Source organism: Apium graveolens, chromosome 7, assembly GCF_009905375.1.
Source record: "Apium graveolens cultivar Ventura chromosome 7, ASM990537v1, whole genome shotgun sequence".
In the NCBI taxonomy this organism is placed as follows: Eukaryota; Viridiplantae; Streptophyta; class Magnoliopsida; order Apiales; family Apiaceae; genus Apium; species Apium graveolens.
This window is the reverse complement of record NC_133653.1, coordinates 7,098,112-7,118,213: the sequence shown is the minus strand read 5'-3', so window position 1 is coordinate 7,118,213 and position 20,102 is coordinate 7,098,112. Positions and strand designations below refer to the sequence as shown.

Below are 20,102 nucleotides of genomic sequence, written 5' to 3'. Positions count from 1 at the left end.
TTAATTCCTCGAAAAATACAATCTTTTATGCGAATTATAAAAATACATTTTTCCAATTTATTTCTCACGAGCCACAGCCGAACCAAACGGAGACTAAAACATCTCATATATAACCAGTCTGTGCACAAAACCAGTATTACACCATTACAATATTTAGTTGGGAAGGCACGAGTCAGGCTCTCCAGAAAAGATTTTACAGAACACATTCAAATGCAATTAGATGCATTCTGCAGGTTCGCATTTCTTCTAATCTACTAGACTCCTCTCACCTCATATTTGTGATGAATTGTCAGAGGTGAATTTTTCGAAACAGGTCTATTCTCGGACCAAAGCTCCAAGTTAACTGTACCAGTTCCCCAATGTATGAGACACTTGTAAACCTGACTGACATCAAATGTGTTCACCAAGGCCATGCCAAGGCATTTATCCACAAGCATCCATTCACCTGGACATGATATTCAAGTGAAAAAGTTATCTGGCGCAAATTAAGAGCTACAAATTGTTGGAATAAAAAACAGCCTGGAACTCGGTTCCTAAATATTTATTTTTGATAATTTTCAGAGTGTGTATATCCAAGTACAAATGGACAAAGCCAGAGGAAAATTCTCTACTTAAGGACACTCTGTAAACATATAGGTTTTTTATGGTTTGCACATTATCAAGAAAAAAACATAATATGTACCATTAGGCCGAAGGTCTCCTTCATAAATCTGCTCACTGGAAGTTGGCCAACAATCATGCTTAGATCCATCAACCGAAACAAATGAGACATATGATTCTGTCGGATGTAAAAGGCTAAATGTAGGGTGCACCCTCAAGCAAACAAGCCTACATAATATGTAAAGTCAAGTCAAATAAGATGTTTAGACAATACACTGAATATAATAGAAGTAAAAGACTCAACCTTGAAAATCCTCCGGAACCAGCACCAACACTGCGAGCTACAATGCTTGAATTAATCTGGACAACTTTTGGTTCATCATTAGGCAAGGATATCATCCGTTCAAGAACCAATCCGCCACCAACATCACCTTCTAATGAAAGAGACTCCACTTCTCCAGCCTGCTCAAGATCACGACTGCAAAATAAAGAACATCACAAAACTTAAACTAAGAGAATGAAAAAAATATCATATGAAAGCTATAAGCATTTAATACCTTAATCATAGTTTCTGACCATGAGATTTAAATCCAGTATACCGAATAAATTCCATGTTTCATTCAATTTAATAATAAAAAGTTGTACAGTTCTCTTTCGTACGTGTTAACAGTACGTGATGGGGTTCAAGGTGCAGCCTTGTTGCTGAATCAAGAAATCAAACATTTTTAATTTCTGTTTCGTCATAACAGACCCAGAAATGCCCTCACTGCATGTTTTGACATGGAGATACAGCTAAGAGGTATGGGTGAAGGGTTGGCGAGAGAAGATTTCAAAGAAGAAAAAGTTGTCAACAATTAAATTTAAAGTCTAATTGTATGTACAAAAATATAGGCCATCTTAGTTGAGCTTTTTTGTTCACTGAAAATCTTTTTCAGCTTCTGCAACATTACTTGACACATAATTTTTACTATTGTCGAGCTTTTCAAGTTGCAACATATACAGAAATTAGAAATCGGTCCTATACCTAATTAGTAATTACATACACCAAGCAGCGATCAGAACTTAACACTAGGTTTGTGTCCCTAAATAACCTCCAAAGTAGCACCATGCTGGAGATTAGATCGTTTTATTTAATCCAATTATATAATGTTCAGTACTTTGGAGCACGTGTGAAATGACGTGGAAAATGTATAAGAAAAGGTGGCAAGAAATGTATATAGTTGCTTTTAAGTAGATCATAAGTCGTAAAACACAAGTCAGAAGGTTTTGTGTATCCAGTGTGTCTCGCAAGTCGCAAGTCACAATAGTTACATAGATAACAAGCAATTGTATTCCATATTTGTTTTCAATTTCCATGCAGTGCTACTCATGATACTATGTTTTCCAAGCAGTTAAGGATTAAGTTTGACTCACTCAATAACAGTATACTCCTCCGAACATCCAGCAGATCGGTACTCCATTCCAGTATACTCTTCATACCCATCAATATCGACCCGACTGTGAAGCCACTGAGTTCCTGCCACAACAGAAAATCACTAAATGACCAAGGACTAACATTTTATAGATAAGAGTCATATATAGCATCAATAAAGGTGATCACATAATGTCCAAGACAATTAAGTACAGATACTTTTGATATTTCTGGGGATAAAAATTCTGTTTTGTATTAACTTAGTGTCGAATGGTATGGGTATTATTATAACATTAAGATGAAACACAAATTTTATATTCGTCAATTAATAGTCTTGGATTGGAGATTGGACAATATAAGGAATACACTTCTTAAAAAAAATTGATCAATGCTGGAATATATACATACATACACACACACACACACACACATCTAATCATAGGCTACAGAAGGCAAGTCAGAGACATGGAAATAGGAAAAGATATATATAGAATAATTGTAAGGTGGGAGAAAATTGGGAGGCAACATGATATTTAGTAATTCAATGATTTTTTACTGAATTACCAGAAGAAATATGCTCCATGGAAAGAATCCGCCCCCCTATCCAAGGAACCACTTTCAGGACCCAATCACCACTTTTCAGTTCCACAGGAGTCCTCGAAAGCTCTATTCCTTTTCCTTCAGAAACTTTTTCCACATCTGGAATTTTCCTAGCAGTTTCTGCAATCATACTTTAATACATTAGGAAACAGCAACACTCACCACATTTTTCAATTTTTTTTCTTAAAAAGAAGAATCTGATTGATCAATGATTGAAAGGATCCTGTAGGTTTAAGGGTAACTAAGAGGCTTTCACTTTGTATTCAGAAATCAACCGCTTTTTGCAACTGAATTTACCAAAGTACTACTTAGTATAAGCCTCACAACTCTTTTTCACAAAGACTAAATTACAACTGGTTCTATAGGTTCAAGTATGACTATGACGTACCGAAGTTGTATTGTTAAGATTACTTCGACCCTAATTTCCTAAATGCTACCCTCTAAAATACAAACACCGTCAATTTATGCTCAGCTGTGCATTCCAACAAACAAAATGCAGGCGAGTAGACTTAACCGGCCCAAAAGAGACAAGTTTTGAGACAGACATGCAACAGTCTCAGCAACAATATTTCTACAAGGATAGTTTGTTCTGTCTTGTACAGATGATCTCTGCCCTCGGGCAGAGAAAACAAATACCAGCTGAAAGGTACTTCTCTAAGCTATAAATATAACAGATTTAACAAAACATTCAAGTAAAATTAAGAAAGCTTGAAAATCAAAGTATCTTAGATTGACCGAGACATTTTGTAGGCTTTGATAAAGCTTGCAACTATATAACAAAAAAACACGCTATTCAACCTGATACAAAAAAGATATTGAAGATGAATAAAGGCCTGTTCAAAAAAGGTAGATGAACAAGTGCATTAGCCTTAGTTTGGTACCAGGTAGATAACATTTCATACAGGATTAATTATTAGTTAATCATCAGTTCAAATGTCGTCAACAAGCAAAGCAATGGTAACGACAAAAAGAAAAAGTCAGGAAAACTTGAAATTTCAAAGTTTAAGAAAAGGAGTACTCTCTATATTTTTTTATTGCAAATTTAGAAAAACTTATGTTTCCTCTTTCTGTGTTGATTCTAGTATCCTCAGAAACATCAAGTAGAGTTTCTGATAATATCTACAAGCATTAACCATAACTTCGTTTTCTCTCATCTTTCATAAAATATATTCAAACGAGATTGATATTCATAGTCATATTTTGGGTCACATTGTCATTTAACCTTATAGCCATTTAATGCAACATAGGAACTTTGAGAAAAGCATTGTTCGGGAAAGCATTTAATCTAGAAAAGAAGCTTTTGGGGTCTCAATTCTACACAGGAACTTTAACACATACACGAAAGATTAATTGCATAACCCTTAAAGGCCAGTTATGTAAGAATGGTTTTACCAAGTCGACTTGTGAACTTCTTATCACTTGCAGATACTAAATCGGACACTTCGCTTTCTGAAGGCATGGTGATTTGTACAACATCTCCATCTACTCCATATGCATCAAGCTGTTAAAAGAACAGTTAAAGATTAAATCAAAACAGGTTCGTGAACCAGTTATCTATAATCAGATCTTATAATATTGGTACAACACATACCTTAGCACCTTTACCAAGCAATAACTGTACATGCAAACGACGTTTTGGCCTCTTCCACAACCCCTTAGTTTTGGAAACTCTTACTGTTACAACTGAAGACTGAAGCTCAGCAACATATGTTGTTAAGAGATACCATCCATTGGTGTATTCATATCCATCACCGTCATCTTCATAAAGAACACCTTGAGCCTTTCCTGCAAACCAGAAAATTGAATCTTTACTCCAACTGCACTTAACTTATATTGTTCACAAGTATCAACAATCAACAGAAAACGTCTTCTACAAGTATCAAAAACGGTATGTCGAGTAGGTAATGATCAAGACAACAATCAAGTCTCTGATAGATTCAAACGAAATTAGACAGATAACTACTTTCGACTTTCCCCGTAATTTGGCCCTTCAAAATGAACAAGTGATTAGGGACTAGGTTTTCGGAATAAAGGGTGAATCTTAAGATGAGAACGTGAAAGAGAGAATTATAATGCCTCAAACAAATGGCTTGTAATTAGTAAATATATAACAGATTATATTTGAATGATGATTAGGTTATATATATATATATATATATATGCTAATATAGGATCATGCCATTCATTTACCCACACCCTAACTTTTTGACCATCAAATAGAGATTTTTTTGTTATTAAGTTTCTGCTAATTAATAGAAAACTTATTTAATATTAAAAGCAAATGAAGTACCGTTCTTATCTAGAGCAATGAGTATTGATAATTCATCACTTGGATCCGCTTCACCAACATGTTGATAAGGATGACCAAGAGGAATGATTGATCCACCATTTAGATAGAGAGCTGGTAAATCCTGACATAAAAAAATACAATGTAAATTTTAAATTAATATATAGCTGCTACATGAAAGACGTAACATGCTTCAACTGTTCTGAAAAATACCGGATGTGAATCATCAAAGTCAAAACTCATCCATATTCCTTCAGGCAGTGTGTGCTGCAACTGATTCACTCCGTGATCATGCATTGTGCTGCTCTCACAAAACCACATTTATTTAAGTAGTATTTTTTAAGAAAAAAAAGGATCAAACAAAAGGTAAAGTTTATTCAGAACAAAACACTTGCATCTAATTTTTTCAAGAAAAAAAACTACACAAGACAGAACTTCTAGAGCTCTCCGCAGTTAAGATCGATGTACTGAACTAAAAAAAAATTAAAATACAATATGTGCTATTGCAATGATGCAAATCTAACAAATAATCACAACATAACATCAGAAACATGCAATGAAAAAAAGATTCTTTCACCCTCTTCAGTCTCTAAGGGTTACAAATCAAAACGTGTTGCTTCTAGAATTATGACCACGCAATACCACTATCTAGGTTACTTTATACTTCCATACTTGCTGTCACTGATGCCAGCTCATCACATCTGGAGGAGTAATCTATGTATAATATACAGATTATATAGTTTATTTTACATAATATTCTGTAGTATAATAGAATTTATTTACTAACATTCCACAAGCTAGTTGCAACAGCTACTGGCGCTTGAAAAAATTGTACACACTAAGCAGAACCAGAAAGTATGGTGAATAAAAGAAGGTTTTCTAAAAGAATGTTAAATGACAGCAGTCAGTAAGATGAATTTCATGATAAGATCTATGACCCCGAAAAAACAAATTAAAACAAAATTTTAATCAGCTAAATTAGTAGGTCAATAGGTCATGCAGGTGAAAAAGGGTGAATGTAACTTGACAAAAAAAAGGTTAAAGTAAGTCGCTCAGTTTAGCTTAACTGCAAGCTTGTCATATTACCTCCCATGAGTCAACAGTAATGTGCTGTCTTTCTCAGTAATCTACAGGCAATGCGGCAAGGAAAAAAACTAGTAATTTGATGGACATAGAATTGACCTAGGTACTTACTTTAAAGATGAAAATCTGATTTTCATAGTTCAGTTTCTTGCATTAATTTATTATTTATTTTCTATAATATATTGCAAGTAATTTGAAAATTTCAGAGAACATTTTTCCTTTAAACGACACTTGTAATTTAGCAATAAAGTGTAAAAAATATTTTGCGAAGAGGCTAATTTATAAATAATAATAAAATCCATAAGAATATATACATTTGCTCAAAATGCAGTATTGACACAGATCTAAAATCTCCTTGTTCAAGATTAACAATTGGTCGACATAAATAAAGAAAACATTTGTTTGAGTTCTAATTCAGTAGTATCAATAGTCCAATTGAAGTATCTGTTAAGTAAAAGAGTAACCCACATATGTAACATGGGCCTGTGTATGTGTATGTCTGAGAGTCGTATAAATAAACAGGATAGGGTAACTTAACCAAAATCCTTTTTCCTCAAAATATTTACTTGGTATCAGAGCCAACCTTTGTCCTTGGCGGCTGCCGATTTCACCGGTGGTTCCGTCGGCAGTGGCTGGTGGTGTTACTTTGTTTCCATAATTAAGAAAATAAAACAAAACAAAACCTACCTCAGTTCCTTGTTTTTACCTCTTTTTCATTTTTTTTTAATATCAGTAGCGTATAAAAAGAGATTTAGGGAGACAGATGTTTGGCTATGTACATGAATATTGAATGTCTTACTTGATAATTCTCGAGTAGGGACGTTATCGTGCAAGATATCTGGGAGTGACCAACCTCTGGAGTTTTGTTAGAGTGATAAAGTGATGATTAAGATGGGCACAACAATCACTACAGCTGATTTGAAGGAGATTTTGGAGGGCATGGCCAAGATGTTGGCATCTAAAGGAGAGGGAACATCTTCCCAAGAGGCCAGCGCGAGAACTGAGAGTATGCAATCACAGAGGTTATAACTATTTCCGATAGAGCACAAGCTTGAAGGTGTAAAGAATTACTTGAGTTGGTCTCGAAGGGTGAAGCTGATATTGGAGGCTAAAGACTTAGAACACTATATTGAAGAAACTTGTGAGCCAACAGATAAAACTAGTGTAGCGTGGAAGACATGGAAGACCAGTGATTCTTTAGTGGTTGCCTGGATGACAGGTTCTCTTAATCCGGCAATTGCTGGTATGGTTGAAGGGATACGAAGTGCTGCTGAAATCTGGAAAATTTTATCTAAACAATTTTCAGGAACCGGGAATATGATGATTGTGATGGATATTCAGGATAGAATAGATGCAATGAAGCAGGGAGAAAAAAGTATTGCAGAATATAGCACCGAGTTAAAGCGACTCTGGTCTGAACTAGACTATTATGACCCGTTGACAATTACTGATAGTGCTAGTGCTAGTATAGCTAACACATGGGTGGAAAGGAGACGTGTGATTCAACTCATGAAAGGTTTGAATTCAGAATTTGAGACTAGAAGAGCTATGATTTGCCATCAGTCCCCTCTTCCTCGTATGGAGGAAGTCATAGCGGCTTTAAGTCAGGAGGAGTCTAGGATGAAGGTGATGACCTCGAGTGGAAATTCATCAGTTCCGGTCCGTTCTGCACTGCTCCGGTCCGTTCTGCACTGCTGGCACCTATCACTAATGATAGAGAATGCTATATTTGTAGGAAAAAAGGGCATATTAGTTGGAATTGCCCTTTGTCACATGATAATGGACGAGGTGAAGGTAATCGCAGTAGCCGAGGAACCTTCAGAGGACGTGCTCGTGGTCGAGGACGTGGGCGTTTTGCTGGCCGAGCTAACTTAGTTGTCGCAGAAAAGAGTGATACTGGATAATCAACAAAAAAATCTGAATTGGAAGAACTTCGGGCATATAAGCATAGGTAGGATGGAGAGTTCCAACACTCAAGGTTCAACTTATTCTTTTCTTGGTAATGTAGCAGATTATGCTCATGCTGGCTCAGGTATTCCATCACGAGCACTTGCATCATTTAAACCATCTTCTTTGGATTGGAAAATAGATTCAGGTGCATCTAAGAATGTTAAAAGATCATCTAGTGGGTTTGATACATATTTCAAATATCCACCATCACATAAAGAGACTATCCAAACAGTAGACGGAAGTTTCCAACCTATAGAAGGAATTGGTTCTGTCAAATACACACCATCCCTTCCACTTGAATCTGTTTTACATGTTCCCTCATTCTCAGTTAATTTACTTTCAGTCAGTTCCATCATTGATCAATTAGATTGTCAAGTAATATTTGATCGGAATTTATATTCTTTCCAGGAGAGGGACACGAAGAGGACGCTTGGGACTGGCATCAGGCGTGATGGACTGTGGTATATGAATAAGGAAAGTGATGGTGTTGCTCTTACCGTTACAACTACCGAGGAAGTTAAAGCTACAGTGATGTTAGAGCATTGTCGTCTCGGCCACGTGCCTTTTGAAAGCCTCGGGAGATTAAGACCTGAATTATTGAATAAAGTAGGTGGTAATAAAGTTATTTGTGATGCTTGTGAGTTTGGAAAACATACACGAATGAGTTATAGCCGTTCAGGATTGAGAAGTGTAAAACCTTTTTATTTAATACATTCTGATGTTTGGGGACCTTGTCTAGTTACTTCCATTAGCGGTTTTAAGTGGTTTGTTACTTTTATTGATTGTTATACTCGAATGACATGGGTTTATTTAATGAAGAATAAATCTGAAGTTCTTTCCTGCTTCTAGGATTTTTTAGCTTATGATATTAAACAGTTTAATGCAGAAGTTTGTGTTCTTAGGACGGATAACGGCACCGAATATCTGAATAAGGAATTTGCATCATATTTATCTGCTCAAGGGATTGTGCATCAAACTACATGTCCGGATACACCGGCACAAAATGGTGTAGCTGAGCGAAAAAATCGTCATTTATTGGAGGTGGCCAGGTCACTAATGTTTACAACAAATGTTCCAAAATTTTTATGGAGCGAGGCTGTGTTGACTGCAACTTATCTTATTAACAGGATGCCTTCACAAGTACTAGGCTTCAAAATCTCCTTGTGAGTTGTTGATGGGAGAAAATGTGTATGCAATTCCCCCTAAGGTGTTTGGATGTTTTTGCTTTGTGCGGGACCATCGGCCATCAGTAAGCAAGCTTGATCCCCGAGAACTGAAGTGTATCTTCGTGGGATATTTAGGTACCCAGAAAGGTTATCGATGTTGGTGTCCATCCGAGAAGCGAGTATTTGTAAGTATGGATGTCACCTTTAGGGAGCAAGAACCATTTTATGGAGAGAAGACACAACCTCTTGCACAGCTAAAAGATTCTCCTGTTATTAGCAATATCAGTAGAAAGGAGGAGAACTCTCTTGAAAGTGTTCGAGATGGAATGGTGCAAGGTTTAAATGAAGTTATTGTCGGAATAATACCATGTCCAATGGAAGAAGTAAATGTGCTAGGAGGAGAAGGAGAGAAGGTTCTAGGAGGAGGAAAAAAGAAGGTTGTTGATACAAACTTGAAAGTGTATAGCAGAAGACAAAAAACTGGAGTACAGGAAGAGATAGGAGAAACATTACAATCCACACCACAAGTCGAAGATGACACGAGAGCAAGAGAAATACCACAGTCCAGGCAACATGTTGTCCCAAATGTCTCTGATGGTCCCTCTCGAAGTCCTTTAGCGTTGTCTCCTGGAACAAATGGTAATGAATCTCCTATTACTAATGAATCTCTTCCTATTGTTGTTCGTAGAGAGCCTAGAGCTACCGCTGGAAAACCTCCGGTTAGGTATGGCTTTGAGCATGATATATCTAATTATGTATCATATACATCCATCAGACCTGCATACAAAACATTTATTGCATCATTACAATCAGTGTCTATACCAAGAAATTGGCAGGAAGCAAAGCAGGATCCAAAATGGCTTGGAGCAATGCATGAGGAGCTTAGTGCATTGGAAAAAAATAAAACTTAGGAGCTTGTTCGTCGTCCAAAAGGAAAAACTATAGTTGGATGCAAGTGGATTTTTTCTGTCAAGCAAACCCCCGACGGTAAAGTGGAACGGTATAACGCAAGGTTGGTGGCGAAAGGTTATAGTCAAACATATGGAATAGACTATGACGAAACATTTGCACCGGTGGCTAAGATGAGCTCTGTGAGATTGTTAATTTCATGTGCTGCAAATTTTGGGTAGCCCTTGTATCAACTAGATGTTAAGAATGCTTTTTTACATGGAGACTTGCAAGAAGAAGTCTATTTGGAGATTCCACCCGGCTTTGGCATTATAAAGACGATTGGAATGGTATGCAGGTTGAAGAAAACTCTGTATGGGCTTCAACAATCACCAAGGGAATGGTTTGATAAATTTCGGTATGTTGTCCTTAGAATGGGATATAAGCAGTGCAATGGTGATCAAACTATCTTCTACAGGCATACAAAGGGTCGGGTTACTATTTTAGCCGTCTATGTTGATGATATTATTATCACGGGGGATGATACAGAAGAAATTGTGCTACTAAAAAAATGACTCAACATGGAGTTTGAAGTTAAAGATTTGGGTCTCTTGAAATATTTTCTTGGTATTGAGGTTGCTCGATCTGATAAGGGGATTGTACTTTCTCAAAGGAAGTAAGTACTTGATTTGCTTACGGAAACAGGGATGTTGGGTTGTCGAATAGCCCCAACACCAATCGAACAAAATCATAAATTGTGTAGTGAGTCAGGGGATCCTGTTGATAAAAAGCGTTACCAAAGGCTAGTTGGACGACTCATCTATTTATGTCATACACGTCCTGATATTACATACGTTGTTAGCATTGTTAGTAGATAAATGCATGATCCTAGAATGGAGCATTGGGAAGCAACTCTGAGGATACTGAGGTACTTAAAAGGCTGTCCAGGGAAAGGTTTATAGTTTAGAGCTAATGGTAATACTGAAGTTGAGGGTTATTGTGATGCTGATTGGGCAAGTAGCTTGGATGATCTACATCTGGTTATTGTGTATTTGTCGGAGGCAACCTTGTGTCTTGGCGTAGTAAAAAACAAGTTGTGGTTGCTCGTTCTACTGCGGAGGCGGAGTACAGAGCTATGGCTCTAAGCTTATGTGAGATGATCTGGATTAGGAAATTGCTGGTTGAACTATGTCTATTTAAGAGAGTACCAATGAAACTTTGGTGTGACAACAAGTCAGCAATCAATATCGCCAACAATCCCGTCCAGCATGATAGGACGAAACACATTGAAATTGATCGATTCTTTATTAAAGAGAATATTGATGCAAAGAGTTTGGAGCTCAGTTACATAAGAACTGGTGGACAACTAGCTGATTTTCTGACAAAGGGATTAGGATCTAAGGAGTGGAATAATATATGTAACAAGATGGGAATGATTGATATCTATCACCCATCTTGAGGAGGAGTGTTAAGTAAAAGAATAGCCCACATATGTAACATGGGCCTGTGTATGTGTAAGTCTGAGACTCGTATAAATAAACATGATAGGGTAACTTAACCAAAATCCTTTTTCCTCAAAATATTTACTGTATCCTCAAAGTCATTAAATTCAATTTCTCTATTCTCAAAATTAGAATTGCAAAACATGCAAAATCTAAAACATGTTTTTCTCGTGTAACTAGAGGAAGAGAGTACGGACCTTGCATATATAAGAAGGGATCCCAACATGAATGAATTCTCAATTGTTCTTAACTTAGGATCTTTCGGGTCTGCAGTAAGCAGTTATAGATGAACAGATCATCGTACAAGGAAACCGCTTAGAGATGGAACGGCATCAATGTAAATCAACTTGATAGCAAAAGAGTTCACCTATGAAGAATGTTGGAGCTGCCACTGGAATCCCCTTAGTGTGTGCCAGATAAAAGAGGGTGTATATGTGTGGTAAAAGGCGGTAGCGCCTTCTCAATGCTAATCGGCAAACTTCCTCGCACTGCAACAATAATGAAAGTTATACTTAGCACCATTTTTCATGATAAATTGATAACAGATATTGATGTGCATTAAAACAAAATCACAGAACATCTCCATAGAGGTAACACTGTTTCTTATTAGCACTTGTGTTATGCTGTTCAACAATGTGGGGGGATATATTTCTCCAGTAACAGAAATGTAAAGAACAAGTCATTTGTTGAAGCTGCACAAAGAAAGCTTAATGATTATATTGATGTTGGATCCTCATGCATCAGCTCGTTGGCACGAGGTACCAACAATTAAATATATCCACCTTAAAATTATTACATTTTGTTATATGTAAACCATGACTAAATTTATACCTACTACTTTTCTTTGAATGCAGAATCAACCACAAATGAGAGGGGAGCAGAGCAATCAAGAATAAAATAGGATTAGTCCTGTTCATGACAAAATCTTACTATGATAAACTACTTAAAAGAATAAACGGTATCTGCCACCTTATAAATTGTGTGTGTACTGATTCATGTAAATATTATCTTGAATTATTATTATTTTAGAATCATTGGTAATTTGTCAAATGCTAGCAACTCGGTCGATGAAGAAATACAGAGTTTAAGACATTTAGATACAATAACATATGAGCTGGAAATAGTGCAGCTATCTTTGCAAGAACAGTGCAAACCTCTTCCCCGAAAGACCAAGGTTCATGGTCAGAGGTGCCCTTTTCTGAATGGCCACGACAGAATGGAAACATGGCACCAACACCCATCCATCTTCCAAAAAGCTTTGGAGTTGCATTTCCAGCGAATCCACCAATATCTGGCCCTGCAAGTGGCTGACCACTAATCCCCTGTAATAACAAAAATTATTAGAAGATTGGTTTGACATAAAAAAGCAAAATGCAGAAGTAATTTAAACTCAACTGGTACAACAGATTCTCCCTAATGGCCCTATATATATTTAAGACTAAATTTCCAGTATTATATTCAAAGTACCTCGTGGTGGTCACGTAGTCAACAATGATCAGAAGTTACCAGCAGCATTTCATGTTCACAGTTAATTCTTAAGTCAAAGCGAAACCGTTTAATGCATCAGTGGATAACCAAACAAGGCATGAAGAAAGTGGTTGCTGTCAGCCATTACATGACAGAAGCATTTAAAACTTAGTCCATTATGTAAAGGGTTATACTTCCTCTAGCACCTATTTTAACCCATAAAACATTTGTCGATATATAAATAATTCTTGGAAAATGTTTTTACAAGTAAATGGCTTTCATGGACATATTTAAAATAAAACAGATATTTTGAAGGAAAGTAATAAAAAAATTCACATCCAGCTTCATTGCAAGAATCTTCAGGCAAGTAGAACAAAAAGGTGATTACCAGTTGGAGAACCATGGATATGCTCATATGTAGATGCTCCCAGGTTGATAGATTATCTCCGGTCCATGTTGCTGCATATCTTTGACTACCAACATATCCGGCACGAGTGAGAACAAATGGACGCTTACTCCCATTAGCTAATGTCATGCCTTCATGTGTTGATCTCGCCATCAGCATGCCATACACCTAAATAAACAACCGAAACTGGCTAAAGAAGTAAAGAACTACAGAATTTTTCCTGTTATCACCATAAAGTCATAAACATCTTACCATATGACAACACCTGCCCACAATGAACAATATACTAAATAAAGACACCAAAGCAGGACTGAAAAAACTTACATTGTGATAATGCGCATGACTCTGACACCCTCCAAGTTCAGCATCTCCACTATGAACATTACTCTCAGGCATGGTTTTAGTTACTGTCTGGAAAGAAAACACAGAGATAGAGGTTAAGCAGTGAAAAGTTATAATGAAATGCAAAAAACTTGCTTCAGTTCACCTTGAAGACAGCGGGCTCGTTCATGTCATTCCATATACCATCCACACCATTTTCAGTAAAATCTTTAACTAAATTTGACCACCACAAACGAGCTTTCGATTGCGTAAAGTCAGGGAAAACGCAAGGCCCAGGCCAGACGTCCCCTAAAAGAGAAGTAAAACTTGGAAACGTAAGAACCAGTTTACAGGTTGAATGTGAATGCATATGGAAACTTACCCACGAAAGGCCTTCCATCAGCTGTCTGGGTCCAGATGTCCTTTTCAGAACCACTGTCATAAACAAAATAACCTTTTTCTTGTTTGATTCCTGGGTCAAGCATCCAGATTGCTTTAAAACCAGTATCATGAAGATCTTTCACTAAAGATTGTGGATTTGAGAAACGTTCCTGATAGTAAATGAGCAGTTAGTTGTTTTAGTCTTCCATGTGTTAAAAGCTTTATTATAGCTGTCATTTTTTTGTCAATCTAAAAGGAATTTTACATGCATAACATCATTTAGTCATAAAAGCATACCTTGTCAAAGGTGAAACAACGAAAGTCATCCATGTAGTCGATATCCATCCATATGACATCACAAGGTATACCTTTTTCCCTGAAAGTTCTAGCGATCTGCATTTAAACAAGAAATCTTAAAGACAAGAAACCGAAGAACCCAATACTGTGGCATAATGGGCTATGTGGATCATCACAATCAAGAAATCTAGACAGAATTCATATTTTATGCAGCTGCGGAACAATAAAAAAATAAATTATCTTGACAGGTCACTTTCAAAAAAAAAAGTTTAGCACATTAAATGTAGCAATTTTGACAGATGTCGAGATGAAAAAGATCATGCTGGATATGATACTATTATTTTTCCTAATAAACAAAGAAAACTTAACTGGATAAAAGTATGAATGAAGTTGGAAGCAAAACTTTGTAAATATACCAAAACAGAAAAGTATTTGTGGTAAGTATATATAACATAAATGACTAACCTCACGAACTCGTACATCTGAGTCGTAGCTCCAACGACATTGTTGATAGCCCAGTGACCACTTTGGGGGCATAAATACAGTTCCTGGAAAGATTGGATAGCCATTTTATTACATATAAACACCATATACTTATGTTGTGTTTGGACGAGAAGAACGAAATGAATGAAATATATGGGAAACAATAGAGGTAGGGAATATTTGAAAAAAATTGAGTGAATGCAAATTTATTATGATAGAAATTGTGAAGAAAACGGGCATGGCAAGGAATGGAGCATTACGAACCACCACAGAGATTGTTGTTCATATTACATTCCATACCCTCCATTTTCGTTCATTCAGACCAAATACAACATTATAAGTATGCTGCCCAAAAAGACAGATTGACATATGATATCAGAAAACATGCTAAAACCTCCACTTCTGTAGGAAGGTTCATTTAGAATAAATTCATATTTTAGTGAAACAACAAACAAAAAGCATCAAGCACCATAATAACGACCTGAAACACAATCAAGCAGTTGTAGTATTGCAACAATGAAATTTAAGAAGCACTACTATACTAAGAATACTAAGATATTACACAATTATAACAAAATGATATTGTAGATGGTATTACTAAGATATAACAAATTTATAACAGATCAATCGTGTATATGGCATTAAAAACTAATTACACAAAAAGATTATCATCCTTCCACACAGATTACAGAACTACATTGATATAGTAGAACTGACATGTCAGTGACATAACCGAAGCACCAAATAAAGAGACTAAAATTACTGATCAACATTTCTGGACTCTTCTTAAAGTGCACGTTTAACTAATATGACAATCGAGCTATTCATAATGAAAACATAAGGCGGTTTCACACCCATGTAACATGATAGGCACCGTCCAAATTTTAAAATGCATTACTCAGTAAAATTATTCAGGAACTTACCAACTGCACGAGAAAATGATGCCAAAACGTCAACTGGTAAGAGAAAAGGACCAAAAGTAATGACAGGAAATGATGATGGAGCACAAAACCTTATACTTGATTCTTTCCGCAAATCAATCTGCTCGAAAGAAAGAAAAATAGAATAAACTAGCTAGTTTGGTTATTAAGTTTGTGTGTCTATACAATATATGTACACTCTAGGGGGGAGCGCGGGTCGGATCGGGGCGGGTTTGGGTTTTTAATTTTGCGGTTTCGGTTTCGGATCGGATTTTTACGGTTCGGTTTTTAACGATTTTTAGCGGTTTCAGATTCGGATTTTTTCGGTTTTCTGCTCAGCCCTAGTACACTCTCATGCGTGTTATAAAAAACTGAACGAAATATATCATGATAACCTCACAACGTCTTGTTGTATCGGCAAGAACCCCCAGTGCTTTTCCATCTGGAAGAACAGCTAGAACCCAAGGATGTGACTGGTATAAAGACGTCATTCCAGTACCATAACCCCAAGCATCTGTATTCCAAGTAAAAACCTAATACAACAGAATTAAAACAACAGAATTAAAACATCATTTAAGAACAACACAATTTTGCAAAATCAATCGACTTAAGTACTATACCTTTTTCCCAGTACGTTCAAGCTGTCCACTAACTTCTCCTGTTCCATAAAACGAAGTACCGGCAGGAAGCTGGAAAAAAAAAATATCGATCTCTATTACATCAGCGAAGCGCCTAAAAATGGACACATATCGCATAGTAATGTTAAGAGATTGGACAAATTATGCTAAATAACAAACCTTGATTGTGACAATTTGTTGTCCAAGTACACACTCAAAAGTAGGGGTAAATGATGGTTTCTCTTTACTGGTCAACAAAGGAGTGTCCCTATGCTTCTGATTAACAAAAGAATGACTCGGAAACGCTGCATTCCTATCATCAGCAGAGCAATCAAACCGAAAAACTCCTTCCTCCAGAATAGGTTCAAAAACCATATCTCCCGACTTAACATCTGAACTTGAGGCCCTAGCTTCGACTCCACCCATCTTACACACAATAATGCTTTCTCCGGTCCTCTTTTTATCAAATCCCTTTTTTCTGTATACAAAACATTTAGGATTCACGTAATCAAAAATAAACCTTGGGTAATTCTAAACCAACAAGTACTGTTGTAATCAAACTCTTCCCTTCTTAACATAATATTCTACTTTGCATATTACGGAAAACACTCCTATTTCAATCAACTAATCCGAAATTGATTTAACAGAAAATTATTTGAATAAAATAAACATTTACCAGTAATTCCTTGACTTATGTGATACACTATAAAATTATTCTTCTACTACTGAACTATTATACTAGCAGTATCTGTAGCACTGAATCTTAGCCATCTTACCTACTGTCATATTGATATGTATTAAACGTGAATATACACATAGATATTGCTTTCCACAATCATGGTTTGTGATCTATAATATTATGTCCGGTGTTTGAACCTAAATAGCTGATGCTAGAAATATTTAAAAAAACATGAGGACGCGCTCCACTAACAAACAGTTTAGCCTATAGACCACACAAATCATCATCAAAATAATACTAGCAGTACAAATCATAACTGAAAAACATACAAATCACTAGCCAATCCGTACAAATATCACTCAGACTAGTACAAATTACTAGTCGTAGCAGTACAAATTATCCCGTCAAAAAATACAATCACTGTTAGTTGAAATACAAATATCACTCATAATACTACAAATCACTAATCGTAGCAGTACAAATTATAAAAATCACTAGTGTTAGAAGTACAAGGTACAGATCATACAAATCACTAGTCATAGAAGTACAATTAGCACTATTCGTAAAAGTTCAAATATCACTAAAATTAACACAAATCACTAGTCGTAGAAACGCAAATATCACTCAAAATACTACAATCACTAGTTGTGGCAGTACAAATATCAGTAATCCTAGAAATACAAATATCACTAGTAGTGGAAAATACAAATATCACTCAAAATAACACAATCACAAATATCACTCAAAAAATACGAAACACTAGTCGAATCCGAAAAAATCACCAGTCACACAAGTTCAAACCACTTAAACCATCGCATCAAGTTTCTACTTATCCTTCCAATTTTATACACACACATTCACTTAATCCTAAATCACACCGATCACGTAACTAACCAATAATTAACATGACAAACACTACAACAAGCATAACAAAACAATAATGATTTCAAAAACTAACTTAATTAATAACAATAATGTGAAATTATACCTGCGATTATGATTTAAATTGAAAAGAAAGTTAAGTGAGTTCGATGAATTAATAGAATTGTGTTTTGAAGTTGAAACCCTAAGAATTTGATTAGTTTTTGAATAAAATAAATGTGTAATGCAACTGCAATTATATACTCCTACTAGTTGTGCTGTTGTTGCTTCCATTTATTTGCAGTTATTTTAACTGCACAACAAAAGAAAGTGCAGTGTAATTTTTTTGTGTATTTTCGTTTAGATAAATGATGGAAAAAGAGTAAAAATTGTGGGGTTAATATTAAAGGGGCGCTTTTATGAAATTGTTTTGTCACGTATTTTGATTAAAGATAAAAATCGAATTGAAGTCAAAACACAAATATTTTTATGAAATTAAGTACGACTAGATTTTGTACATGTCTGTTTTCTTTTGTATGTCGTTTGACTTTTTTGCACACAATTCTAAGTCCTTTAACCGTATAGATAAAACAATATTTTTTAAATTTTTTTTTTCTAAATTAAAGTTTTAGTTATATATTTTTATTCACAAAAAGAAAAAATTAAAAAATATTATTCTAACTATGCGGTCAAATCACTTAGAAGTGTGTGCATAAAAGTTAAACGTCATATAAAAAAAACAGAGGGAATATTTTAATCAAATCTCGTGATACAACTTGTTACACGTTTATCTCGCACATTTTGTACGTTTTTAACTTTAACGCTTCAAAATTATTCGAATTTTAAGTTTAACTTTCTAGATTAGTCAAGAATTTATGTTTTGTACTGCATTTCAAGGTGATGGGCTCAATACCATAAGAGCATCTGCAATTCATGAACCCATTTTTTTCTTTTTCTGGGACCCTTTTTATGCCACATATATAATACATGGTAAATGACCAATATCATCCGGTGCAAACTTGCAACTCACCTGGCCATTTAAATTTAAATATTAATAAAACTGATCTTGTAACACAAAAATGTTTCACACACAAACAGTAAAAGGCAGTGTAGCAGTTGTTGTAATCAATAAATTAGTATAAATAGTACATTTCTGATCAAACTGGGCAGGGACACCAAAGAGGGCTTGAACTAACTTTCTTATGTTGCTCCGATGCAAAATATGATGGCCAGGTCCACTTTACTTGTCCCAATGCACTAATTGGACATGCATCGGAGGTGCTCTAACATTTTGAAGCACACATTATTAAAAAAACGCACCACAAAAACTGCACAATTAGTCATTGATCTGGTCACGACATCAAATTTTAAAATTCGGTTTGGCTCTTGTCTAAAACCGAACAGCAGTTAATTATTATACGCATAATTATTTTTATTAAAGTGCTTATTTCTATTTGAGTATGACATTTTTTAGCACTATTTGGTATAACATTATGGCTCCGTTTGGGAGTGACGTTGAAAACTGCTGTGCTGTGAGAAAAAGTGATGGTGGAAAAAGTGTTGTCTGGAAAATTAATTGACAGTTTGATAATTTTTTTAATTTATGCATATTTTGAGATATAATATATAAAAATAATATTTTTGAGAAGATTTGATGGTGAAACTGATAGCTACTTTATCCAAAAGCTGAAAACAGCTTTTTTCAAAAGTACGGGGGGCATACTTTTGCTAACAGCAGCTTTTAGACCAAAAACGCTTTTGCAGACAGCAGCTTTTAGAATTTACCAAACATCTGTCTAACAGTTTTTCAGCAAAAAACTGTTGTAACTGTCTGCAACAACAATACCAAACATGGCCTATATCTCCTTGTTTGTTTTTCTTTTTCTCTTTGATAAGACGTTGACGCAATACGGAAGCGTACAAGTAACAAACGCTAATCCTCGCACTTACACGATAAATCCTTTAAAACCTTGAATCCACAAGGTCAATTTTGAATTCACAAGAGTTTTCTTGAATCCACAAGAAAGATAAAAAGAAAAATTCTTAGAGTTTAATTTCAATAAAAAATTCTTCATATGTTACATCATAAGATTGTTTATATTGGAATATAAATTCCTTAAATGAAATAAAAATAAATCCTAATTAAAATAAAATATTACTTATTTAAGTGGCATGATCATGCA

The 20,102-nt window shown here is 35.5% G+C and overlaps 1 protein-coding gene across 1 annotated transcript; it reads right to left on the bottom strand.

Moving 5' to 3' along the window:
* Window positions 1–89: 89 nt before the first annotated feature.
* Window positions 90–18,228, bottom strand: LOC141670690 (uncharacterized). Its single transcript, XM_074476642.1, has 23 exons — window positions 18,047–18,228; window positions 16,560–16,857; window positions 16,383–16,451; window positions 16,158–16,295; window positions 15,766–15,883; window positions 14,825–14,907; window positions 14,360–14,455; window positions 14,064–14,232; window positions 13,848–13,990; window positions 13,685–13,771; window positions 13,343–13,528; window positions 12,642–12,809; window positions 11,855–11,975; window positions 11,685–11,754; window positions 5,112–5,199; window positions 4,902–5,022; window positions 4,203–4,396; window positions 4,004–4,112; window positions 2,576–2,731; window positions 2,014–2,116; window positions 905–1,078; window positions 683–828; window positions 90–445 (listed from the first exon to the last, which is right to left on the bottom strand). The coding sequence occupies exons 1-23, from the start codon at window positions 18,211–18,213 to the stop codon at window positions 255–257; spliced, it is 3,195 nt and encodes a 1,064-aa protein (XP_074332743.1). The 5' UTR covers window positions 18,214–18,228; the 3' UTR covers window positions 90–254.
* Between the last annotated feature and the right edge of the window lie 1,874 nt (window positions 18,229–20,102).

Coding starts and splice junctions, on each gene's coding strand:
- LOC141670690 (XM_074476642.1), bottom strand. CDS start 18,213: ATGGAAGCAACAACAGCACAACTAGTAGGAGTATATAATTGCAGTTGC. Junction 13,772..13,847: donor ACGAGCCCGCTGTCTTCAAG/GTGAACTGAAGC, acceptor TTTTCTTTCCAG/ACAGTAACTAAAACCATGCC. Junction 12,810..13,342: donor TATCCATGGTTCTCCAACTG/GTAATCACCTTT, acceptor TTGTTATTACAG/GGGATTAGTGGTCAGCCACT.